The sequence below is a fragment of the Solanum tuberosum genome, unplaced genomic scaffold, assembly GCF_000226075.1.
Source record: "Solanum tuberosum cultivar DM 1-3 516 R44 unplaced genomic scaffold, SolTub_3.0 scf00035, whole genome shotgun sequence".
NCBI classification, from domain to species: Eukaryota; Viridiplantae; Streptophyta; class Magnoliopsida; order Solanales; family Solanaceae; genus Solanum; species Solanum tuberosum.
The window spans coordinates 1,954,607-1,982,449 of NW_006238963.1; the positions used below are offsets into that span (position 1 = coordinate 1,954,607).

Sequence of the window (27,843 nt, forward strand, 5' to 3'; positions counted from 1 at the left end):
AAATAGAATGGCTTCTTCATCTCCTTTTGATCTTCCTTCAATCTTGTTATTAAAGAAAAATATATGAGAAACTCTGAATTGTTGAACACTAAATTACTTAAATGTGAAGATATTGTTATTGACATTTCACGTAACCAATTGTTGAATCCAACTACTATTGAACTGAAATACAAAAATAATTAATCATCGTTAATATCCCAAAATTTCCATAATTAGACTAAAAGGAGATGCATACCCTAGATGGAAGAGTTCTGTTTATCTTAAATCGGGTCAATAGATTGAATTTTAAAAATCTAGTGGATTTCTTTATAATTTTTTTGAAATTAAAATTGTAACCAATTGGAAAATGTCATGTGGCTTTTTAAACCATGTTTGATTCAAAAGTAAATTTTAAAGGTATTTTTAGACCCAAAGGTAAAATGAGGATTTTGAACCATTTCTCAAATATCATATACTAGTAAAATTATTCGCGCTTTGCGAGGGAATTTAATATCACGAAATTTATAAAATAATACTTAAAATCTATTAGTCAGTAAAACTAAAACACTATATTATCTTACATACAAGATTACGTAGTAACAAACATTAATAATGTAAAGGAAAAGAAAATTATTACATCTTATCATTTATCCTTAATAACATAAGCATAAATTATTGACTGTAAAAATACATATCAGGATCTGTAACATAAACAATAATATCAGTGAGCCACTCAACAGGAGCAAAGTATACAAATATTTAATTGTGAAGAAGAAGAAGAAGAGGTTCATAATTTTCGTTGTTTTAAAATGAGAGGAAATTTCTCTATATATAGACAACAAAGGGTAGTGTGAACAAATGTTTATTGTGCCTTATCGGAAAGGTTCCAACTATTTGGAAAAGTTGCAACCCTTCGAAAAGGTCACAACCTTTCATAAAAGTCGCAACACTTCATTAAAGTCGCAACTTTTCATAAAAGTCACAATTTTTCATAAAAGTCACAACTTTTCATTAAAATGGGAAGACTAGTTTTTGAAAATAAATAAATTAAAAGGGAATTTTGGTTTGTGATGGCGCCACGTAGGCGGGCCGAAGGTTCTCTTTTATATATATACTAGTTAAATTACCCGTAATATCACGAAATTTATAAAATAATACTTAAAATCTACCTGTCATTAAAACTAAAACACTATATTATCTTACATACAAGATTACGTAGTAATAAACATTAATAATGTAAAGGAAAATAAAAATTGTAGCATCTTATCATTTATCCTTAATAACATAAGCATATATTAATGACCGTAAAAATACATACTATGATCTGTAACATAAGCAAGGGTGTCGGTCAGCTACTCAACAGGAGCAAAGTACACGAATATTTGATTGTGCAGAAGAAGAAGAAGATGTTCAGAATTTTCGTTGTCTTAAAATGAGAGGAAATTCCTCTATTTATAAACAACAAAGGGTAGTGTGAACAAATGTTTATTGCGCCTTATCGGAAAGGTTATAACTATTTGGAAAAGTTGCAACCCTTCGAAAATGTTACAACCTTTCATAAAAGTCGCAACTTTTCATAATATGCACAACTTTTCATAAAAATCACAATTTTTCATAAAAGTCGCAACTCTTCATTAACGTCGCAACTTTTCATAATATGCATAACTTTTCATAAAAATCACAATTTTTCATAAAAGTCGCAACTCTTCATTAAAGTCGCAACTTTTCATAAAAATAACAATCTTTCATGAAAGGAAAACGTTAGTTTTGGAAATAAATAAATTAAAAGAGAATTCTAATTTGTGGTGGCGCCACGTAGGCGGGCCTAGGATTTTCTTTTATATAATATAGGGCTAACCCATTGGTGGCCCCCTAAATTTGGCATGATCTTTCACTTAGACACCTTAACTAGGCTTTGTTCATTTTAGACACCTCATGTCACACCCAACTGTGTCAATTTGACACTTTTTCGACAATCTGCCAAATTTGTAAGGTGTGTGTATTACACTCGCGAATGACGTGTAAAGTGGCGAATTAAATGACGACATTTGTCAAAAATAATTTGTAGATAATGAATTTTGAGTAAAAATATAAAGTAACCAATGACTCAATGACACGTGAATTTTTGCCCAAATAATTTTTTTAAAACAAATTAAATCAATAAAATCCCCACATGACCCCCCACCCCACCCCACCCCACCCCCAATTGTCTTCTCCAAAAACCCATACCCATTTAAAAAAAGAAAAATTCTTTTTTACCCTAATTAGCAGGTTTATAATTCACCAAAAAATAAACTTACTCCTCTTTAAATATTAAATTCTTTCTCATGAATAATTCAATATTTAATCTTGAAATGGGTCTATTCCTAAATTTCTAAAATAGTTTCCATCATTTTTCATCATTTTACTGTAACTATTTTTATTCACCATGTTGGATATTTAAGTTTGCAAAAATGGTGGCTGAAAATGGGAAAGAAGAAGAAAAAAATAATTAAAAAATCGACTAAATAGGTTTTTCACGCGCGCTCAACAAGTGTATTACACTCACTAAGCCATGTAAGCAAAAAGTGTCAAAATGACACAGCGAGACCCTACATGAGGTGTCTAAAATGAACATCGTCCACTTAAGGTGCCTAAGTGAAACTTCGTGCCAAATTTAAGGGGCCACCGATGGATTAGGCCTATAATATATATATGATATGATATATATATATATATATATATATGATTTTTAGCCCTTTTTCCCTGAGGGCATCTCCAACCCAATCCTCTATTTTACTCTCCAAATATAGAGTTCTCTATTTTTTCAGACAACCAACTCGAACCCAATTCTCTATTTTACTCTCTAAAAAAGAATCTTTTTCTCTCTCCTCAATATAATATTATTATTTCTATTTCATTATTATTTTCTTATTTCATGATACACATCCTTTATTTCCTTTTTTCCAAATAATATAATATTCATGTAATATAAAAATTTGTTTTTTCAAATTCATTACATAATATAAAATTATATTTTTCCTAAATTTATAAATAACATAAATTGCAAGTTAATATTATATAATATACAAATTAATGGACAATTCAAATAAAAGTGAAATTATTAGTGAAATATAATTACATAAATACTCTACTTTCAAGATTATTACATTGCTCTCATAAATGCTCTATTAATGCATTACGGAGTTCAAAATGAACATTTTTATCCTTAATCATTTTATGTCTAGCTAAAGATTGTTCAAATCGGAGATTTTCATTCAACAAGAACAACTACGAATAATTGAAAAAAGAAATCAACAAGCACAATCGCAATCACAACTACACTAATTATGTAGATCATACACTATTTTTTCCGAATATTGTTAAATCTGAAAAATGACCTACCGGATTACTAAATTATCATTGTGATAAAATTATTATGTTATGTATTGTTATCTTGTATTTAAATTATTATGTCATTTATTGTTTTTTAAATTAAAATTTTCATCTTATTATTTTATTTTTGTGCATTCTTCATAGTGAAAATAATAATGATATCAATCTATATTAAAGTGACGAAAATTAAAAAAAATTGTAACATTATTAATTCGGGACGAAAGTAGTATATATTAAATAATATATTTTTAAAAAATGTTATATTACATTTAAAATGAATTACTAATATTAGAGATATAATTAATGGTCTATATGAAAAATAATATATTAACTACAAAATAATAGAAAATAATAATAAAATAATGAAAAAGTGAAATAGAGAGTAATTTAGAAGGTGGTTGGAAAGCCCTTTCTCTATTTTACTCTCCAAATATAGAGAACGGAGAGTAAAATAGAGTGGGGTTGGAGATGGTCTGAAAATAAAATAGAGTAAAAAAATTGTTTCCACATTTTCAATTTCCCGCGCAAAACGAACCAGCAAAACTTCATTTCCTTCCACCAACTTCCGACGCACATATGCCACCGCCATGACCTCCACCGCATCCAAAAATCCCTCCGCCGTCCGCCACCATCAACAACCACCGCTGCCGCCGGCGTTGACTGACGCCGACATTGTTCAATTAGCTCAACTATATCACCCGCAATCCTCCACTCCTCTACCGGCTTTTCTTCTCTCCGAGGACTCTCACCAGACCCTCGTATCCTATCTCCACTCACGCGCCTCTTCTCCTAACCCCTCACTCGCCGTCTCCGAATACCTCTCAGCTCTTCTCTCCCTTACCCAACTCCACACTTCACTTTCCCCTCTCGTCCCTCTTCTTCTTTCTTCCTACATTTCCCTCTACACATCCCATAAAATCCCCCACGACAAATCCTCTCTCTCCATTTTCCAACTCTTCGTGACTCATATTGTAACAGTTCAGGTTCAAGAATTACTGGCAATAGTCGAATTGATTATATCTTATTTACCTCGGATTATTGATTCTGAGGATACCCATATTCTAGCTATATTTGCTAAATGTATTGAGGTGATCAGATTTTCAAATGAAATCGGTAAGCCTTTGGAATATGTTGATAAGGTGTTTGATAAAATACTTAGCTGTGATTGGAGTAAGGTTTTGTTGTTAAAATTGGTAGAAATTGTTAAGGATTTGAATTTTATTGGGAAGGGGAAAAGGAAGGAATTTTTGGAGAGGGTGTTTAGTGGAATGAAGAATGTGGACTTACAGGATTTGCCTGGGTTGGTGTATCAATTGTTGGTATTGGGATCAAAGGGTTTTGGTAAGAAGGAAGTTATCGAAGGGATTGTGATGTACTTTGGTGGGGTGAAGTCAGGTGGTTCAATAATGAGGCAAGTTGAAGGGACTGTGTTGCTTCATGTGAATTTTGCTGTGAAGCAAAATCCTTCTTTGGGACAAGAGGTGTTAGGGCTAGTGAGGTCTGATTATCGAGTGTTTAATCATTTTACTGTTGCAATATTGTTGTCAGTTGCTAGAGTGAAGAGGCTCACTGAGAGCTCTATTGGGGTTCTGAAAACATCACTTTTTGCTGCTTATAAAGACTTGAAGTTTGCCAGGTACATTTTGCTGGGTCTCTCTTTGTCATTACTCCTATTCATCGATTATCTTTGTTGGATTAGTACTGATGTTTTTGTAGAACATATACTGTTTTTTTTTTCCATTTAATGTAATTCTCTTACCATATAAACAGCTTTGTCTTTAACAGTAATTTTTTTCAAAGTCTTCTAAATATTTGTAATAAAAAATTGCGACTATTCTAAATATGTTTATTTTGTTTAACGAAAATTATGGACTCAGTGTCCCGATTGAGACCAGAAAAGGTATAGTTTTACTTCGTATTTCATACTCTGTCATTATTTTTTATGAGGGATTATTTGTTTGTACAAGTTTAAGCCTGATTTGGGTCCTTCCCTAGAATGTATGAGAACCTATTCCATTAAAGTGCAAGTTGTTGCCAAACTTTAAAACTTTTTCCATAGTCATCAATATTGTATTTGCTGAAAGAATGGTACCCTAACACCATTATTAATTTTCTAAACTGTTGTTTACGACACTACTGCCGCGTTCCATTGTAATGTTATTGCATTTCAGGAGCTGTAAATGGCTATCATGTGACTTGAAGGAACACTATTTGCATACTTACAAAGACATGGAGAATGCAGTGCTAAGAGCTGTAAGTTCCTTTTGCCTTTTTACCTCATGCATGTAATTATATAATTACTCCTCTACATGCCTTTGTGATTTGTGAGAGGAGATTGCTCAGAGGTTCTTCCCCTATGCGTTAAGTAGTCATCATAATTCCATACATTCCTGATCAGAATAAAACATGAGAATGAAGACTGCATGATTTCTTTGATATACAAGAAGATGATAAGAACGTAAGATATGACATCGTTAACGTTATAAACTTGGAAGACTTCTTTTGAAAAGGTGACCAATATCTATTTGCTGGAGTTTATAGCTGCAAATAGACTGTTCTGTAGAGGATTAACTGTGTGTGTGTGTGGTTTTGTTATGTCTTTCTTCTTTATCCATAGGTTGGTGAGAGCAATTGTGGAAGAGAACACGTGGTTCCAAGTATTGTACAGCTTGGATTTGTGTTGCTTGAAGGAATTGAAGAAGGAAGTAAATTTTTTGATAAGTCTGATGATGTGATGGGTCCTGATGAGCTTGGTGCTCAGGTTCTCAAGAGTTTATTTGAGGTTCATGATATGGCAAGAAGTGAGGTTTGTATGAGGTCTATTTCTTGGTTTTGATATGTTTTAGTAAATCTTCCTGTATCTTAGGTACAAGGAAATGATGTTGCAAGCTATAATTACCCTTGCTGATTCTTGCAGATAATAGAGCAATGCAAATTACGTATCCTCTCTTTAAAGCCTGAACAAGGCTTTCCTGTTATAAGGTGATTGCAAGTGTTAGCAATGGATTTTGGTCCATGCTTTTTTATGCTGTTTACCAATAATCAATTTTTTGTACTTAACAGACTGCTTGGTTGTCTTATCCATACTTTTACATACCCAATGTTGGAGCACATTTCACATCTTAAGGAATTGTTGGATTATTTCACATTCATGAATGACAAGGTCTCATCTCATCTTGTTGCTGCCCTTTTGCCTCTTAGCAGAATAAGCCGTGATCTTCAGGTACTCATTGATATCGTACAGTTTCTTCATATTATTGAATATGTTACTTTTCTTAGATTGAGAAACTTAAATAGCGCACCGGACCTTGAGGATGTTACAGCAAAACTGAACTAATAGTCTAATAGTGCCTGTTGAGCAGGATTCAATGTCAATTAAGACTCTTAATGAAGCTGTTTGCTATTCTCTTTCAATAAACTTAAAAACTAAACATATCAAAATATGCTTCCTAATTCATAAGTACTTCCTCTCTTCTCTCGCCGTTGTGAATAGTTATCTCTATATTCTTCATTAGAATCAATACTTTGAGGTTAATGTCTTCATCCTAATCTGTTTCTTCTTTGTTCCGTCGTTATTTATCCTATCTTGTTAATGTTGAAGGACTATACCATCTTGGTCTTGCGTAAAGCAATGTTTAGACAAGAAGACTCAATCCGTCTTGCTGCAACAAGTTCAATTGTCAATTTGATATTGGCTGAAAAACAATCAACGAAAGATGGATCATTTTCTTGTCAAGACTCAAGCAGTCAAGCTAGTAGCAGCCAGCAAGCTGAAGTTTTCCGTGCACTTGGTTCCAGTCTTTTCCAGGAGCTAAATGGTTTGTTACAGAGGTGCCTCTTTCAACAGGTAGCATTTTACACACTTCCTCTTCCTCTCTTTTCTTTGTTTTCCCCAATTAACATCTTGAACCATGAGCTTCCTGTGTAAGTGGCGAAAATACTACTCACGGAAAAGTGTTCTTTTTAGGCAAAGGTCAGAGAGATTCTATATCGTGGACTTCTTAAGCTTGTATTGGTGGATCCTTTAACTTCTGGGGCTGTTTTTGATTTTCTCTTCCCTCATTTTTTGCGATTTTACAGAGAGGTATGGATATTTTTCTAACTATTAATCTGACTTTCTTACAGTATCACTCTAAGGAAGAACCTTTTAATTTATCCTTACGTAAATAAGTTGTCATTGCCTTACCTCTCATACTGGTTGTTTATTTCAGGATGCAGATGTTCTACTGGATGTTAACCAATGTACTAAATCAGAGAGTGGGAAAGTGTATATTCAAGAGCCACTAGACTGCCTTCTCTCCTGTATCTCCTGGATGCTTCTTCTTCAGCCACATGGGAAAGCCGACCATCCTTCAGATTCATGGACTTGCTTTGGCTTCTCTCTGACACAAGAGAATGAGGTACTCTCGTTAAAGACACAAGATATCTCCCCTGATTCAAAGCTTGTAACATACTATTTTGGCATTTGATCAAATTGCAGCAGGCTGGAAAAGCATGGTCCAAAGGGTCACTGTCCAATGCGTTATTAAAGATTCGAAACTACCTAAGAAATGCAAATATGGAAGGTGTGTGAGATTGTTGATTCAGGTTGAATAAAGCTTAACTTGATATAGTTAACATTGCAATTGTTGATATTTCTTGATTTAGAGCCTGTTTGAATTGACTTATTTTAGGTGCTTTTAAGCACTTTTGTAGTATTTGGGTAAGGTTAAAGTGATAAGCCCATCCAAACGGGTTCTTAAGCAGCTTATGTTGAACACTACACAGTAGTAGTTGACAGTTTTCTTTTAACTCCACATCAAATTGGGTGTTGTTGACTCTGGTCGCCTTTTTCGCTCTCGAGATACAGATATTTTCACCTTCCATGCACTGCAGAAAATTCATTGCTAGTTGTTTAGTGAGGCTAATGTTTGTTTGATGTTGTTTATTTCATGCTAGATCAGGCTTACTCAGCAAAACTCAGGATACACACTCTAGTCACTTGGAAGGGGAAAAACGGAGATGTTGTTCTTCAATTTTATTAGGAATAATTGAGGTGATGTTGAATATAGTTGGGACTGAGTTTGGGAAAACAACTGATGGGAAAAAGTTGGAGTTGGAAAAAGAACTGTTTGACTTTATTGGTATATTTGAATCTCTGGACCAAAACATATGTAGGCAGGGTGGTGGTTCAACTCAAAGAGGTTCTATACGGACCACTGCAAGCAATGCTTCAGAGGAGCTTGAATTTAGTGGCAGTAAATTATGTCCAGAACGAGTTCCTCTGTTAGCAACTTCAATTATCTATCAGCTATTGCAAAGCACTGTAGAATCATGGAGATGTGATGGTTTTAACAACAATGTGGCCTCTCAAAAGCATAGCCAATCATCATCTGGAAAGGCACTGACTCAGTATTATAAAATTCTTTCTTTTACTCTTAACATTTGCCTTCGTCAGCTAAAAGCATCCTCTGTTATGCGACGGCAAGATCCTCTAAAAATGTTGATCTATGGGGAGATCAAGCAGTTGGGCTCCCCTTTGCTGAAAATGATTTGGTGCCTCCTCTCTGAACCAAAATCTATGATTGATAGTAGGAAAAAAGATGCTAATATGAAAAAAGATCTTGATGACAGGAAGGAATATATCCATTTGGGACTTCTTTCCTTGAAAGAATTGCTGGCAGTAATGTTGCATGAGTTGGATTATTCTGTTCTTATAGATGACTTGGCTACAGTTTCTGGTCCTGGGGATGAAGGAGGCAATGCTATGGATGGCCACCGTGATACCGAATGCGAAAAAGCTGATGACATTCCTTACAAATATACAAGTGAAGAATTATTCATCAAAAACAGCATAAGGCCGCTGATTTCTATGCTGCTTACACACTCTTTCTTCCGTGAAGTTGAGGTAAATGCGTACGATTAAGAATCTTTGATTTGCTCATGAATTTTTTGCATGATGTATTGCATTGTTCTTTTTACTTAATACCATCTATGTTATGTTTGCTGTCAGGTTCTTTGTGATGTTATCATGTTAATTAGCATTAAACTGCCAGAGGAACAAAGGAATCTTGTTGGTAATTGGGCTAAATGCATCTGCAAGACTAGTAAAACATCAAATCCCAAGGCTGCTAAAAGTATTGTATCTATTGCTATATTGTTAACTTCACCACCAAACGACTTAGTTATTGCCGAAGACATGGCTGCAGAGCTTTTAAAAGTGGTGGGATCAGAATCAGAATCAGAAAGAGGAGATTCACAAGTGACACTGGATGCGTATTCAATTATAAACAAATCAACTAGTGCCCCACTAGCTTCACTAATACTGGACTTAGTCGAATCAGTTATTCATGAAACTGAATGGGTCATAATGAAACTGAAGATATACTCTCTTCCAAATATGAGAGCTGTTTTGGTTAATCAAAAGGGTGAAAAGGATACACGATTGGCGCTTGAAGAGACTGTTTATTCAAGAGCAGAAGCTGTTGTACAAGTGTTATCTTCTTTTGTAAAGATGAACCTTAAGGGTATGCTTAAAATAATCTAGGTATTCTCGTTATTAATTAATCTATACTATATGTCAATCATCTAACTCCAAGATGAATAGCAGATCCTCAGGCAGAGCAGTTGGTGAAGTTAGCTGCAAGGTTTTACAAGAACTTATCCCGAATGTCAAAGCTTCTAATTGCTTCCAAAGGTGTGCAGCAACCTTTACCAAGCCTCAAGTACCAAAAGCTTGTGGAAATAACTTGCAGGCAACTAACAGCTCCTCTCTACAATTTTGTGCGGCTGATGCAAATGGTAAAAGCTCTGGGAGACTCTTGTTTAAGCTAAAGTTTCACCTCTTTTGTTCAAGAAGGTTTCTTAATTCTACCTGCTTAACTTGTAGAAACAACTAGACAGCACGAAATCGAAAGCACTCGTCAGCAAAATCAAAAGGGAGAACAGATGCATTCCAGACTTGATTTACCAAATAGAAGACTGTGAGAAATATCTCATACAAATTAGCAAGGCAACAAAAATAAATTTGCTGAGGCATGCAAAAAGAAGCACCTCCAGGGACTTCAAGATAATAGAACCACAAAATTTTCCTGTAGAAGAAGATGCTGGAATCCAAGATGCAGACAATAATGGTGCAGCAAGAGGTGAGAGAGAATCATCAGAAAACCTTCGTGATGAAGGACATGGAGTAGAAGATGATTCAGTGGCCAGTGCTCATGATGATGATGAAGGAAATGAAGCGGAAGAGGCTTACAATAGTCCACGTGGAGTAGAAGATGATTCAGTGGCTGGTGCTTTTGATGATGATGAAGGAAATGAAGTGGAGGCGGCATACAATAGTCCACATGGAGTAGAAGTTGATTCAGTGGCCGCTGCTTTTGATGACGATGAAGGAAATGAAGTGGAGGAGGCATACAATAGTCCACATGGAGTAGAAGATGATTCAGTGGCCGGTGCTGCTGCTGATGATGAAGGAAATGAAGTGGAAGAGGCATGCAACAGTCCACTAGCAGTAGTGGCTTCGGAGTCTGAGAGTGATGCTGAAGCTGCTTATCTTCCTAAGGCAAAAAGAGCAAAAATGAGGAGAGTCGTTGAGGACTCGGATGACGAAGCATAATAAAGACATGTAAATATGAAGAAAAGGTTTGAAGTTTTTAATTCTTTGAGAGATGCCAGCAAGTGGTTCCAGTTTTCAGCACCATTTAAATTTCTCTTTTCTGTAGCAGTCTTTTGGAAATTTCTTTGTAGTTTTTGGTGAAGAAAAATGTATTTGATTTGTGTATAGTTTTACTTTTTCCTGCGTTAGAAGTATGGAGTAATGGTAAAGCATCTATTTAGATAAGATTAAAGAAACAAATTCCATATTATTACTATTGGGATATACAGTGACCATGTAACTAACTTATATTTATGGAGTTATTGTTTCGACAAACTTATTGATTTCTAGTGTAAGCTTTCTTTTGTCTATTTTAAAATCCTAACATTTGGAGTTATATATCATACTCTTGAGTCGTACAGCCGTACTCAGTTAACGAATCAAATCTTGGAAACTTGTCTTTATATACTACCTATGTCAAAATCATGACCCCTATGTATTTAAGTTTCGAAAATGCAATCTTAACTAATTTTGAATGGAGATTGAAAACGGCCAAAATTATTACTTGCATCACCTTGAAAGATCTCAGAAGATTTATGTTTTCTTCGTATCAATTTATGGATACTTCATTTTTTGAAATTTAAATTATATGAACTTTAATTAATATTTTAAAATATATCTGTTTACCATATTGAAATGAGAAAATTGTAATTTATAGTATTTTTATATAGTTTTAAATATTTATATTTTAAAATATTAAATTGATCTTATTCAATTTAATTTTAAATACTAATTGAATTGACTTTTGACAAGATAAAAATACCATATAAATTGAAACGGATGAAATGCTATTCGAAGAGTCTGTTACTTTTACTATGATTTCTCCAAAAACTTTTTAGTATGAAACTTTTGATTTGTTGTATTTATTTCCTCCATCAATTTTGAATTGTATGGAAATTAGATACGTAAAAACCATTAGTATTTTTTAAAAGGAAGAAAGTGGAGGACAAATGAGCAGTGTGACAGTAATAAAGTTAAATTCGTACTCTCACACTCACTCCCACTTTCACCAACTCGTAGCAATTTTATCTGACACATAAAGCAAAATAAAAGGAACATAGGGGTGTTTGGATATTGTTTTTAAGTAGCTTATAAATTAAACAGAAAAATATTAAAAATATTTTTAAATTTAATGTGAATTATTAATTTCATCTGACAATTTTTAAAAATATTTCTTTGCTTTACTAATTAAATATAAATACATTATGATCGTGTAATATGAGTGAAATACACTCCTCAATTCTCATCAAATTTAATGGTGTTTTTAACATTTCTTTCGATTTTTTATTAAAAGTCACATGCTCTTACAAGAGTTAGAGACCACTTGTTATGTCATGTGGCAGATCGATATATGTCTAAGTTTAATTAGTCAAGTAGAAAAATATTTTTAACACTGTCAATAATTTGTAGACAAAACTAATAATTTGTGACAAATTTAAGAGTACTTTCAATACTTCTCTTAAAATTAAAAGCTAAAATTTATAAGTGGATCATATTCAATTTTTAACTTTTAGCTTATTTTTATATTTTTTTCAATCTAAAAATATCTTTTTATCTTTTCTAAATATGTTCAAAATTTAAAAATCAAAAGCTACCTACAATTGATTTGATACAATCTTTCGGAAATTGGAAGTAAGAAAGACCACACACATCATTCACCCACCGCCCCTACCCACCCCACACCCCTCTCAACTCTCTCTCACACTCATTCCACACCACCACCCGCCGCCGGAGAGGGGGCTGTTCTACAGTTCCGGCGAAGTATTTTGACGGCTCAAACCTGATATAGAGCTGAAGACATGAGCGAAGACGCAAAAAGAAGCGGAGGAGCTCCGGCAGCGAAGCCTACCTCGGATGATCGGAGAATCTCATCAGGTTCCGTTCCTTCACCTACCGGTACAAAAGTTACCATAAAGAGTGCCGATATGAAACCTGATGTACAAAAGGAGGCCGTCGACATTGCTATTGCTGTATATATCCTCTCGCTGCTTTGCAGATTACAATCATGTATTTTTCTCCGACTTATACTGTTATAATTCTATGAATTAATGCATTTTTGTGCTTTTCTGTGTATATGATTAGGCATTTGAGAAGCATAATGTAGAGAAGGATGTAGCTGAACTGATTAAGAAGGAGTTTGATAAGAAGTACGGTCCTACTTGGCATTGCATCGTCGGAAAAAACTTCGGTAAGTCAGAGTTTTTACATGAATTACTTAATGCAACTTTTATATAAGATATCAATCTTTCATTCGTACTAGTATTGGTTGATAGCTTTAAAATTTATATGTTAACTGAAACTTAATTTGTTGTATCCCCGTGATCTGATGGGATGATATGCAATTCATATTCAGAATGATGTGGATCTAGCACTTCATAAAAACCTTGTCCTGAGTTTCCCCATAGATCATACTTATGCATGTTGGATGATTTGTGAATGGATCAAAGAGGTAGTGTTAGGTGAGTTATAGGCCTTGTTCACAGAGTTAGTACCAAGTACCAGGTGAATTAGTATGAGGTTTTGCATAAGCTGGTACGGATACCTACTGCAATTAAAAAGGTATATATGGATGGATCTGATCTTCCTCTATTAGGTGATCTTCTCAAGGTTTATGATAAAGATCATTTAGGGAGTTAGAATGGAGGGGACATTTTCTTCTCTTTGGTGTTGATTCTAACCAGAAAGTGCCATAATCTCTAGTCTCTTATGTAACTTAAATTTCTTAGGAGAACAATGAGCTCTCTAGAGTTCAAATTCGGTGGAGGCAAAAAAGGTACTAGGTTTTTTCTTCTCATCTGCCTTAATTTTGGTGGGCAGTGTTACTCTGTACTTGTGTTGGTGAGGTAGCAGGGACCTGGTGCAATAATCAAGGCGAACAAGATCTCCTAAATACCACCGTCATAAAAAAATATTGTATACTTAAAAGTGAGAAACTGCATCATGGATTTTATTGGCTTAATGCCTAATTTTATTTTATTTTGAAAAAAGTGTGATTGAAGACAAGGTAGGAGTGACTTTGGTGTAAGACAAGATGTGGGAAGCGAGGTTAAGTAGGTCCGGGCACGTGATGAGGAGATGCACAGATGCCGCAGTGCAGAGGTGTGAGAGGTTGGTTATGGATGAATTTAGAAAAGGTAGAGGTAGACCAAAAAAGTATTGGGGAGTGATGATTAGACATGACATGGCGCAGTTGCAGCTAACTGAGTTCATGAAAGGTGTGGAAGACATGAATCAGGGTAAAAAGTTAGTTGATAGGAGTGCGTCCATACTAGTAGGAAGGAGTGCTTTGTCTTGTTGCCCTTACTAATAGTCGTAGAACTACTCTAGTAGTTTCTTATTCTTCGATTTCTATCACTATCTATTATTTCGTGTGGTTCATTTGGAGTATTATTTTGTTGTAATACTGTTTTGTTTTTACTATATGTTGTTTTTGTTAACTAACTATTGTCTCTTGTACTTTCATTATGTCTTTTTCTAGACTGTTTTGTCTAAAATTAGAGGTCTATTGGAAACCGTTTCTTTCCCTCACCTTTAAGGTAGAGGTAAGGTCTGTACACTCTACCTTCCCTAGTCTCCACTAGCTATGTTGTTGCTCTAAAAAAGTGTGATTGAAGGCCCTTTTCCTGAAAGTGTACTAGTCCTTATATGAATGCCTTGTGATTAGAAAAGGTCTTGCAAGAAAGAGTGTTACTGATAAACATAGGGGTACTATGTGAGCTATGCGTACCCTTTTTTGCTCTTGAAAGTAGCACAAATGGTGCTTATTTTTTTTGAAAAGGTACATGGCTCACATCACCCCTTGAGGAGAGGCCCTTCCCTGGACCCTACGTGAATGCAGATGCTTTATGCACCGGGCTGCCTTTTTAAGAAGCACAAATGGTGGATGATGCAGTGACTATTAGTTGGATGTGTCTAAACAAGTATCTTATTTTGCTGTACCTATGAGTAGCATATGAAGAGTATCATGGCTTTGTGTTTCCCTACTGTTTTTTGAAGAACAGTCATCAAAGAATAGCTGATTACAATTGTGTGTACACTAGTACAATGGGCTAATCACACGCCTCACTGTAAAAGTTAAAAACATATTTTGCAATTGCAATAAACTAATTGTTGCTTCTTTCATTTCTGGATGTATGCTATTTTGAGTGAGTCATCAGTTTTCCAAGTGCTAAGACTGATTTTTAACCTATATGTGACTATTTCTTGTTATCTTTCCAACTCATCTGTGCTTCCAAGCTGTAAGCTGTGCTACTTGTTTAGAGTGAAAGGTTTGCAGTTAAAGAAAGTTATTCTTTATTGCCTTGCATTGGAGATCATGTTTTTTCCATTGAGAACGACACAAACACTTCCCCTTTCATGCATTGTTTGTCAGTGCTAGTTGCAATGAGACAGTTGCCCTAGTTCATAGGAGTTTGCAAGTGGCAAGTAACATTCAGTGTATGCCAAAAAAAGAAACCTCGTATATTACTTGGACTGTTTGATAATAGATCTTTAGAGATTTGGGCTTGAAAGAGAAAATTAATGTGGAAATGCCTTAAGGATCTGAGATGCAGAAAGTAGAAATTTCATCTCTATCAAGGTGTCTTGTGGGAACTGATAGAACTTTTCATGGAAGTTAATATTAACTGGAATGACCAAAAAGTTGAAGTGACCATTCAATTGCAGAAGCAAGAATACTATATTTGTTTTCTCCATCTTTGAGTAGACCAAAGTTAAACTATGGTCAATGACCGACTTTACAAATTTAAGTAAGGTGCTGTTGGTATGCCAAAGCAATTTCAACCTATTGAATGCCTTCTATCTGTCATGCTTGTTGGATTCCGTAAAGCAATACCTTTGTAATGTTCGCCGCACCTCTCTTACTACCGTTTAAAGTTTAGTGGGTCCATGCTTAGGTTCTATGCGCTAGACAGTTTAACCCTCTTTCTTGTGAAGTTCTAGGCAGATGAACTTTTTGTGGTATGCTGACAGCTTTAGAGTTTGAGTGGATGAAACTTGTGCTGCTCATTATTCTTCCCAAAAGAATATGTTTGCTTAGAAGATTAATTATAATTGAATAGCTTGATTTACTTATTTGCAATTACAGTGGTGATATTTGTGTGCCGTCTCTTGTAGGCTCTTATGTGACTCATGAAACGAACCACTTTGTCTACTTCTATTTGGATTCAAAAGCTGTACTTCTGTTCAAATCTGGGTGAACTTGGTAATAACATTGATGGAGACACTAATGAGAGTTAACTCGGATGATGATGCTATATTTTGCGGTTGTACTATTCAATTGAAAATTCCAAGCTGCAACAATTTGGTGGAAAATTCAATTGTACCTGTATATTTCTGCTTTTACATTGTGTAAACAATTCTAAACTTGATCAAACTTCTCTAAGTTGTTCGTTGATGCTTTGATAACTTGAGGCAAAACAGAAACAATGGCTTTATTGAGTGCCGAGGACATTACTTGCCCATTCAAAAAAAAAAAAAGTGGTGTGAGAACAGCCAAGAGTAGCGTTTGATCATGACTGTGATTGTACTTTTGTAAGGCATTTGACAACCTCGTGTGAAGAATGACAACAATTGTCTAATATGCGGTGAAGGCTTGAAATAGAATGGTGGTTGTTTACGCTATTTACTCCGTCTCAATTTATGTTACACAGTTTGATTTAATACAAAATTTTAGAATTTTTAAAAAAAACTTGTGATCTAAAATAAACCTTAGATTTTTGTGTGATTATAAATCATTTCATTAAGGGTGAAACAATTTTTTGAGGCAAGTTATTTTTAATTATAGAAAGTTTTTTTTTTTGGATAAATTAAAATGAAAAACGTGTCATATAAATTGAAATATATGAACTAGTTTTTTGGTATGTGAGTCACATGTCTATGTGTTATGAATTAAGTTCAGCCTAATGTGGATATAAAGGTCATACAAGTAGATATTGGGCTGACAAGAGCTATTGCGATGAAAACAAATAGGATCAGATTAATTTGGGATGGGTGGAGTAGTGGATGTGAGAACGGTTCCATCAAAAGGGGTAGAGGTATGTATTCAAGAATTCTGCCTATTGTCAAGTAAAATTTTGACTCCTCTCACCTCTTTCTTAGAGTCTAAACTTTTCATCCAAAATCTTATCTCTATTTTTTAATTACTTGTACTTTAGGGAAAATTACACAAAATAGATTCAATTGTGAGACTATTTACTCAAATTGGACCCAATCCAAACTATTTACCCTTAATGGATTCATGACTAAATTAGCACGACGTCAACATTATTATTATGAATTAATTCTTTGTGATACTACATCGGTATATTGATACCATATCGATATCATATAGGACTGAGTTTAATTCATAATCTTATTTATTTAACTCTAAATTAGTAGAAAATATATTTTAACATTTTTTTCTCCTTTTGCAATTTTTAAAGGAAATTGTATCTAAATTATGTTTCTTTTTTAAACTGATTTTAATTTTAAATATTGAAGAATTGAAACTTACGTCAATGATACCACAACAATATGAAGATATATTGTAATGGTATCATGGATGATTGAGCAATCTCATAAAAGGACTGAAGCAAACCTCAATGGAAATACTGCTCAGTTACTCATTGATACCACCAGAGTATGTTATACTTTGATGGTATCAAGGAAGAAGAAGTCGTCCTTCGGCGAAGACACTGCTCAGTTACTCTTTCATACGATTTGTCACGCTCTGAGCTACCCCCGAGACGTGGACACGGGACCTAGAACCACAAGTGATCCCAAGCTAACCCGGCTGACATGATCATAAGCATACTAAATATAATCTGAATAATAGAAACTGTGCGGAAGCTATAATCATAAATAAAATGAAAAGATGGGGAATACCCATATACTATGACTAAGATAAATGATAACTGATGAGTTTAATACAAGGAAGATATTAACTCAATACTAAGCTGAATCTAACTATGTCTGAAATAAGCCTCTAAAGTGACTAGAAGTGCTGGGACATGCCCCAGCTAAGTCTAGAAAATCTGAAACTAAAAGACTGAAAACTGAAAGATGACATGACTATTGTCCTCGAAGAATAAGGACTCATCACTGATGATGCTTAACTGGAGATCGGGAACCGATCTAAGCGTGATTTGGATGCTGAGAACCTGAACCTACATCACGAGAAGATGTAGAGCACGTATGCGTCAGTACTTGAAAGGTACTGAGCATGCAAGATAGAGTAAAGTTGAAAGAACATATAACTGAACAAAGCAATGAAATAATCTGAACATGATATATATACTGAAAATACTGAATACTAAGCTAAATGGTGCAATGACCAAATTTATAACATGCTGAGACTGAATACTGACTGTACTGAAATATGGTCAATGCAATAGAGTCTGACTGAACTGTGGGAGGTACTAATAACCGACATAAAACCACATGAGCTAAATGTGGAGTTCGATGTATACACCCCATCAAGAGGACCTAATATACCCTTCCAGAGGTATAGAGGCATGCTGTCATGATCACTAAACTGATATTGCCTACAGAGGGGACTTACACCTACGTGGCTCGTAGTTCTGGGACTATATGGGTACGCTGAACCCTAGTCCAACTCGGTATTATACTACTCCCAATGAATTAAGTGGTTAACTGGTTATGACTGAATTTCTGTAAAATACTGGATAGCTCAAAACTGAACATGCAAACTGAGAATGCAACAATTAATCTGATAATGATGCATTAATAACTGAGGCATGTATAACTGAATAACTGAGATATCTGACCTAGCATGTGTAATTCAAGAACTAAAGAAATACATAGCTAGGGTTCTGAAATTCATGCAATAAACTGAGTACAAACATGATAATTTGATTTGGAACATCTAAATAACTAATTCATGATAATATGTTGAAATTCTAGAAACCCTAGGTCTGTTCATAATCATGGAATCAAGAATCTGACTAAATTCTAGGGACCTAATGGGTGAAAGGAACCCACTAGTGAAATTTCACATACTTGGTGACGAATTCCACGGAGAAATCTTTCGAATTTGGGGCTGGAACTAAAGAAAACTTGTTGCGTTCTTGAACTAGGGTTCTTGACCTTTTTCTCCTCTCTTGCTTCTAATTTTCTAAGTTTTGATTAATGATTTTGACTAAGGTAAGTTCTAGTTATGTTTCTAGGCTTAAACTGACTAAAACCTCATGATTTAGGGTCTGAACGACGTATCTTAGGGGTTAAACGAAATAGGAAAAGACCAAAAGACCCCTGACTTAATTGCTATCGGAGTGACTGACGGACGGGATTGACGGGCCGTCATTCCATCTACGATCCGTCGATTGGGGTCGTCGATCGAGTCTGCCCGACAGGGCTTCACTAAAATGAGCATAGATTTTTACTCGGAGGTCGGATTTTAGCAAATTCGGTGGCGTTGAAAAGAGAATTCGATTATTTATCATATCATAGGTCATGGGACACATAATTCCTTTTGTGCTAAAAGTTATAACCATCTGAAGTTGACTTAATCACAACTTTCATCTAACTGACTGCTGACCCTCACATACGGTCATACCTACGGACCGTGCATCGAATGACGGTCTGTGCTGGTCAATCGTCAATCGGGACTGAAGCTGGGCTTTAGGGGCATCGATCCACGGACACGAACCACGATCCGTGACCTGACCTACGGACCGTAGGTCCGGCCATGGGTTAACATTTAGCCGAATTTCTGACTGAGTTCTGGGGGAGTTTGCTGACACGAACCACAAACCTGTAGGACGGACCGTGGGTTCTCCTACGATCCGTGGATGGTGCCGTAAGTGCCACATGCAACACCAAAGATCTGCAATCTGGTCTATTTTCGGATACGGGGTGTTACACGATCAAAGTATATTCATATACGGCTTAAGTCATCTACAGCCACTTAAAGTTGTCCTCATATTTCATTTGGACACCTCAATTAAGGCTGGTACCTATTGAACACCTCTACTACTTCGAATTGACATCTATTTGACATCTTTTTGACAATCAGCCAAAAATATTAAGTGTGTGAGATACACTTGCGATGACATGGCACAATGACGAATTAAATTATGACATGTGTCATTAGATCCAAAAATTATTTTAAAATATTTTTTTAAAAAATAAATATTTTGTACCCCAAACAATCCACCCACCCACACCAAATCTTTCTCATGCTACCCATTGGATTTTAGGCCCTCAACGTCTTCTTACTTCTTTTTTCTTCTTCTTCTTCTTCTTCTTTATCATAAATTAACAATGGTAGATTTTTTAGATTCAAATTTTTTTTAAAAAAACTTTAATAATTACATAGTTACCCAACCCACCCAAATTCTTCCCCTACTACCCATCGAAACAACCATTTCTTCTTTTTCTTCTTCTTCATAATAAATCAACAATGTCGAATTTAGATTCAATGGTGATAGAGGAGGTAAAGTGGCTATAGAAATAAGAAAAAGAAAATGGGTATAGCAATGGCAGAGACAAGGAAGAAGAACATTAATATGGCAAAGAGTTAAATTGTAAATTAATAAACTTGCTTACTTTCATAAATCAACAATATGACAAGATTCAATTCTAGATTTGAAAAAATAAAAATAACCAAGTGGAGGCGATAATGGTAGAGGCGGTGGACGGTGGTGGTTGCTCAAAAGAAGAGAAAGAAATAGATGTGATGATGATGATACTAACAGATCTGAAAATATAAGATGATAATAATGAGAAATTAAAAGAACAAAAAAAAATAGAGGAAGAAGAAGAGAGGTGTATATGGCTCCATGGCAGATGCTACAATGGAGAAGAAGAAAAAAATTTAATTTAAAAAATGTTAAATTTGATGCTTTCACGTGCTTCTTGTTAGTGAATGACACCCAAAATGCCACATAAGCAAAAAGTGTTCAAGTGGTATCAATTCAAGATAGTAAAGGTGTTAAATAGGTACTAGTCTTAATTGAGGTGCCTAAGTGAATTATGCAGACAACTTTAAGGGTCCACTGATGACTTAAGCCATTCATATACTGTAGTATTCCGTGATGGTATCAGAAAGAAAAAAAAGGGTGAGTGTTGACGTTAGCATGGCGACAACGTGCAAATTATATGCCATTTTAGCTATGAAAGTAATGGGAAATTTAGGGATAAATAATTTACTTTTTTGAGGTACAACTGTTATTTTTCCTTTAATATTATTATTGGAATTCAATAATTTGAATGTAGTAATTTGGATTCTAAAGTTAAAATCATGTTCCCAGCCTTATTAATATAGAGAGGGATTTGAATTTGTTATATTGATGCTTTCATTTTCGTAGGGCTGGGCATAAATATCGAATTGAACCGATTTTTTTTGGTATTTCGGTTTTCGGTATATATTTTTGTATTTTCGATATTTCAATTCGATTTTCGGTATGTATTTTTGTATATTTCGATATTTCGGTTAAACCAAAATATATTATATTATAATATTTATTAATTATTAATATTAAATATAATAGCAAAATGCAGAATTAGGTTAAGTTTTTCACTTTTCATTCTTCAACTTTTCAGCTTTTCAAAATTAGCCATCAGGCAACAGCGAGTAGCGACGCCGCACTTCCCACTTCCCTGATCCCGCACCATTCTTTAATTTCTTTTTTTTGGACAGCGACCAGCGGCAGCCGACCAGTCAGCGTCTCAGCAGTCAGTAATTTCTCATTTCAGCGACCAACGACCAGCGGCAGCAAGCCGACCGGCGATTAGCGACCAGCCTCCAAGTATTTGATTATTTTAACAAAAATCGAACCGAATTATTTTGATTCGGTGTTCGGCACACCTATTACAAGAACCAAAAATCAAAAAAATTCAAAAAAAAAAATCAAAACCGAACCGAATTCCGAATGCCCACCCCTACATTTTCGTACTCCAATGATAGTGGTTGTATTAAATCAATTTGGTAGCTCTGATAATTCAGAGGATTGGATTTATAGGGCAGAGTGATACTTCACTTTCCTGGGCTCTTTGAGGAACATGAGTTGCTCTTCCTTTCTTATATTTCGACGTTGAGACCCTCAAGTTGTTCCGTTGGATCTTTTACGACAACTAATTTTTTGATTGAATAATGCAGATTCAATGGAACAGTAATATTGATGAACAATAATCAATGGAACAGTAGAAAAAGGGGAAATTCAGGGAATAGAAAATGAGGAAGACAACTAGTTGCTAAGCTAACTTACAACTAAGAGATATATGGCAAAACAAGATAATCCCATTTCATTTTCATCAGTACAATATATATAGGACCACAACCCTAGCTGATTCATAGAGTATGCTTGCAACAGTGTCCTCACCTACTACTGCTTCTGACAGAGCTATGCCAGCTCATACAAAGATGACTAAAGTGCAATTAAACAAAATATAATACTACTACTTCAGGGATTAAAGTGCTAACTTAACAACTTCAGCCACTTTCATTCTGCATCAGCTCTGATTTGAGCTCATTAGTCTTTTCAATTTATTCTTTTTGTATCTTATAATTGATTGCACACTTGTGTCACTTTTTGGACAGCAACTATACAGTAATCCATAAATTTCTCTTGAAGTGATGGGAAAAAGAATATGATCTTTTTTTGAGATATTGGATGTCTTCATTTACCTTCTGATTGAGTATTCTTGCTGTTTCTTTTAGGTTGCCAAGCGCCTAGAGAAGTTCAAAACTACAATTTTCACCCAGATGAGTATGCTAGCCATCAAGCATGGAGCTATAAACCTTGGCCAGGGCTTCCCCAACTTTGACGGCCCGGATTTTGTAAAAGAAGCAGCTATTCAATCTATTAAGGAAGGTAAAAATCAGTATGCTCGAGGATATGGAGTCCCAGACCTCAACTCTGCTGTGGCTGCTAGATTCAAGAAAGACAGTGGACTTGATGTTGACCCCGAAAAGGAAGTCACTGTGACTTCAGGCTGCACTGAAGCAATTGCTGCCACCATGTTGGGGTTGATAAATCCTGGTGATGAGGTCATCCTGTTTGCTCCTTTCTATGATTCTTATGAAGCTACTTTATCTATGGCTGGAGCAAAGATAAAGGGTATTACTTTAAGACCGCCAGATTTTTCTCTTCCAATTGATGAGCTAAAATCAGCAATATCTAAGAATACTCGAGCAATCCTCCTAAATACTCCGCATAACCCCACTGGAAAGATGTTCACTCGAGAAGAACTCAACGTCATTGCCTCTCTGTGCATTGAGAATGATGTTCTAGTTTTTGCTGATGAGGTTTATGACAAGTTAGCCTTTGAAATGGAACACATTTCAATTGCTTCTCTTCCAGGGATGTATGAACGAACTGTAACCATGAATTCTTTGGGAAAGACATTTTCTCTAACAGGCTGGAAAATAGGTTGGGCAATAGCTCCTCCTCACTTGACTTGGGGAGTAAGACAGGCGCATTCCTACCTCACCTTTGCAACATCCACTCCGATGCAATATGCATCTGCTACTGCCCTTAGAACCCCAGATTCTTATTATGAGGAGCTTAAGAGGGACTACTCAGCCAAAAAGGCAATATTGGTGGAGGGGTTAAAGGCAGTTGGTTTCATAGTGTACCCCTCGAGTGGAACGTACTTTGTGGTTGTGGATCATACCCCTTTTGGGTTGGACAATGACATTGCTTTCTGTGAATACCTGATCAAGGAAGTTGGTGTTGTAGCCATTCCAACTAGCGTATTCTATCTAAATCCAGAAGAAGGAAAGAATCTTGTGAGGTTTACCTTCTGCAAAGATGAAGATACTCTTAGAAGTGCAGTGCAGAGGATGAAGGAGAAGCTGTCGAAGAAGTGAATACCTTATTGTTCTGGCATGAATTGTTTGTAGCTGTGATACTACATTGTTTGCTGATAGATGTTTTCTGAAAGTTGACACTCAATAAGAGCTTAATTGACATACTTGCTCGCTATGGAAGGATTAATTGCAAATGTGAACTCTTTCAAAAAGAATTATTGCAAGGATAATATAGGAAAATTTTAGTTAATGCAAACAACTAATATGTGACAATTATTTTTAGTGAGATGATCAACTAATATGGGACGGATGAAGTATTATTTTTCTAATGCACTATCCCAAACGAACCCCAAGTGGAGTAATTATTGAGCAACAACAGAGGGGGAGAAGAAGAGGAAATTCCTTTGCTGACTCCTTATAAAATGGGAAACTTTCAATTATCTCATAGGTACTCTTCTTGTTTAAAATCCTCAACCATTTTTCATATTTTGTCTTCTTTGATTCCTACTCAAAATTAACGTACAATATAGGTGCACTAATACACAGTTAAGTAAATTACACAACACAAATACATCTCTGATTCTAATACCCCTCATGTTGGGATGGGAGTACTTCGCAGCCAACTTGTTCGTAACTGTAGAATGTTTTAGACCTCTCAAAGCTTTAGTAAGCACATCTGCAAGCTGATCATGTGTAGCAACATGGCACAACTAAATCAATCCTTGTAGTTTGTCTCTCACAAAATGGTAATTCACTTCTATGTGTTTAGTTCTTTCATGAAAGACAGGGTTCTTTGCAATGTGTAAGGCAGACTGGTTTAGGACAGGCAATGGTCAATTTTGTAAAGAGTCTACACAACCATGACAACTCTCAAACTGCCTTCGTTAATGACCTATATTCTGCTTCAGCTGAGGACAGGGAAACAGTTTCCTGCTTCTTGGACTTCCAACAAATTGGACTGCTTCTTAGCAGAACCAAGTAACGACTCACCTATCTCCTAGAGTCTGGACATCAGCCTAATCTGAGTCATAGTAGGCCCTTATATAGTACAATCTGGATCTTTGGACAAGAAAATGCCCAAGGTGAGATCACTCGTCAAATACCTCAGCAGATGAAATGTTGCCTTCAAATGTGGTTTCCTGGGGTCTCGCATGAACTGGATAAGGTGTTGGACACCGTATGCAATGTCTAATCTTGTGTTGGTAAGAAAGTTCAGTTTGGCAATGAGCTTTCTATAATATGTTGGGTCAGATAGAGTCACTTCTTCCTTGGCTTTCAACTTCACAGTACTCTCTAGAGGTGAAGCAAAAACACCTTGTGACAGACATGCTCATATTAAGCCTGGCTACAATTTTCTTTCTTGATTTGGTTATGTTGTTCTTTTTTAGATTTTCACCCTAACGGACAGTCTCCGACCTCCAGCACAGACAAGCCACTAACTATTGATGCTGAACAATTTACCCCACCACGACGGCTAAGGACTAATGAAATTCCTCAAATTGTTAATGATTTTAAGCTTGCGGCGAGAAATACTATGGAAGCTGGTAAAACTTTCTGGTCAACACAACTATTTTCATGAGTAACAACTAGTGTAAAATTTGGAGACAAATGATCATTCTCTATGTTGGCTTTCATTTTTCATGTACTTATTGTTCAATTTGTAGGTTTTGATGGGGTTGAGATCCACGGAGCTCACGGTTATCTAATAGACCAGTTCTTTAAAGACCAAGTAAATGACAGAAGTGATCAGTATGGAGGCTCTCTGGAGAATCGTTGCAGATTCGTTTTTGAAATAGTTGCAGCTATTGCCAATGAGATTGGAGCTGAAAGAGTTGGAATAAGGCTTTCCCCATTTGCAGAGTACGCGGAATCAGGGGACTCAAATCCCAGTACCCTGGGCCTTTACTTAGCTGAATCATTGAACAAGTATGACATTTTATACTGCCACGTGATCGAGCCAAGGATTAAAAATGAAGACGAGGAAAGTTGTGATTGTTCAGAAAGTCATATGCCCATGAGGGATGCATTCAAAGGAACTTTTATTGCCGCGGGTGAATATCATAGGGATGACGGGAACAAAGCCATTGCTGAAAATCGAGCTGATCTTATTGCGTATGGACGTCTATTCTTGGCTAATCCAGATTTACCAAAGAGATTCAAGGTTAATGCTCCTCTCAACAAGTATAACAGGGAGACATTCTATATATCCGATCCTGTTGTTGGTTATACGGACTATCCATTTCTTGAATCTGCTGCATGAATTAGATGAACTTATAGTAACAATCTTGATTGTAACCTTGTTATCTTGGTCCATTGTGCCTTAAAGTGCCTTTTCTTGATAAACATACAAGTTATGGTTGAATCAAGGTACTAAGATTTGAAGAGAAGATTAGGATCTAAAAAATTATCAATTTTGTAGATGTCATGTATAATTTTGGAGATTTGGTGAAGGTTGAAGTTTCAGAACCCAATCCTAATCCCAAAATTATTAGTGGTGTTGTTTCATTATAAGTTTAATGATGTTCGTGTTCCTTTCACTACTAGTACAATACTTCCATTTGAGGTAAAGTAGAATTGCTCTTATTTAGATTTAGGCCTCATTTGTCTGGACGTCTGAATCTGAATGGTTCAAACATTAGATTATTAAGCACATTTGTTTTCATCAAGATTTAAAACACTTAATTGGTCTGAATAGTTTTTTAATCATTAGGATATAGAACAGAGGAGTGTGTTTGGTATGATGGAAAATATTTTCTGGCTTGAAGTGTATTTTCCAACTTTCTAATGTTTGATTGGCTTAAATGTTTTGGAAAAATGTTCTTCAAATCAACTTATTTTCATCAAATTTAAGGAAAATGACTTACCTTAAAACAAATGAGGAAAACATTTTCCAATTTATTTTTTCAACCTCACCCCTCAACTTTCTACCCTACCTCAAGTTTCGGGTACCAATTCTCGATACTAATCTGAAATTCGACTCCTGATTTTTATTCAAGACTCGACTCCCGACATTGATTCAAGACCCAACTCCCAAATATCGAGTTGGAGCTGGATCCCGAATTGGGTAATGGGGTTGGATTTTGTGTCAAGTATTAGGGTAGGGTTTTGCTTCGGATATCGGAGTTAGGTTTCGAGTTGAGAGTCGAGGTAGAGTCCCAAATCAGGTGTCGGAATCGGGTTATTGGTCGTAGGAATCGAATGTTGGGATGAAATATCAGGGTCGGATCTCAATTCGAAAGTCAGGTCCTGAATCAGGGTTGGGTCCTTATTTAAAAGTCAGATTTTGGATTGAGAGTCGGGGCCAGCTCTTGATTCGAAAGTCGGGTACCACATCGGATGTCGGGGTCAGATCTTGATTTGGAAATAATGCAGATTCAATGGAACAGTAATATTGATGAACAATAATCAATGGAACAGTAGAAAAAGGGGAAATTCAGGGAATAGAAAATGAGGAAGACAACTAGTTGCTAAGCTAACTTACAACTAAGAGATATATGGCAAAACAAGATAATCCCATTTCATTTTCATCAGTACAATATATATAGGACCACAACCCTAGCTGATTCATAGAGTATGCTTGCAACAGTGTCCTCACCTACTACTGCTTCTGACAGAGCTATGCCAGCTCATACAAAGATGACTAAAGTGCAATTAAACAAAATATAATACTACTACTTCAGGGATTAAAGTGCTAACTTAACAACTTTAGCCACTTTCATTTTGCATCATTGAGATCATCTTAAGGAGAGGTTAGCCCTACATTTTGAGAACGAACCTACACAAAGTTTCTTATGGTGGACGTCAAATTAACAGTATTCTAACTTTACTATATAAAAGATGGAGGATAAATTTTCATTTACATCTCACCAAGTTATAATAAAGATGGCTTCTATAGTCTTTAGTGGAGATATTTCTTCTCCTTTGACCGAAGAAAACTCAAGCCTATTGGATAATATCGAGAGCCATTTGAAACTGTCTGACACCTCTATCGATGAATATTCAGACAATGAAGATGAAATAATGTCTATTGGAGATTTCACTGAATAAGTCTTCTACCTCTAGCTTCTAAGTTGACCTAGAAGATGTACTAGTCATCTAAGGT

At 35.6% G+C, this 27,843-nt stretch overlaps 3 protein-coding genes and 1 pseudogene across 3 annotated transcripts; all 4 read left to right on the plus strand.

The window, feature by feature from the left end:
* Positions 1 to 3,887: 3,887 nt before the first annotated feature.
* LOC102598688 (Fanconi anemia group I protein) lies at positions 3,888 to 11,220 on the plus strand. The gene is made up of 13 exons (XM_006342779.2): positions 3,888 to 4,990; positions 5,526 to 5,607; positions 5,972 to 6,160; positions 6,272 to 6,336; positions 6,418 to 6,577; positions 6,956 to 7,201; positions 7,322 to 7,438; positions 7,566 to 7,754; positions 7,835 to 7,919; positions 8,298 to 9,241; positions 9,347 to 9,860; positions 9,944 to 10,134; positions 10,223 to 11,220. Exons 1-13 carry the CDS (start codon positions 3,942 to 3,944, stop codon positions 10,949 to 10,951), a joined length of 4,560 nt encoding a protein of 1,519 aa, XP_006342841.1. The 5' UTR covers positions 3,888 to 3,941; the 3' UTR covers positions 10,952 to 11,220.
* A 1,385-nt stretch (positions 11,221 to 12,605) lies between these two features.
* On the plus strand, positions 12,606 to 16,612 carry LOC102587230 (dynein light chain 2, cytoplasmic). The gene is made up of 3 exons (XM_006342753.2): positions 12,606 to 12,960; positions 13,073 to 13,178; positions 16,106 to 16,612. Exons 1-3 carry the CDS (start codon positions 12,790 to 12,792, stop codon positions 16,186 to 16,188), a joined length of 360 nt encoding a protein of 119 aa, XP_006342815.1. The 5' UTR covers positions 12,606 to 12,789; the 3' UTR covers positions 16,189 to 16,612.
* A 6,005-nt stretch (positions 16,613 to 22,617) lies between these two features.
* LOC102587551 (probable N-succinyldiaminopimelate aminotransferase DapC) lies at positions 22,618 to 23,991 on the plus strand. The gene has a single exon (XM_006342754.2). It carries the CDS (start codon positions 22,695 to 22,697, stop codon positions 23,799 to 23,801), a length of 1,107 nt encoding a protein of 368 aa, XP_006342816.1. The 5' UTR covers positions 22,618 to 22,694; the 3' UTR covers positions 23,802 to 23,991.
* Positions 23,992 to 24,601: 610 nt separating this feature from the next.
* Positions 24,602 to 26,129, plus strand: LOC102599010 (12-oxophytodienoate reductase 1 pseudogene; annotated as a pseudogene).
* Positions 26,130 to 27,843: the final 1,714 nt, after the last annotated feature.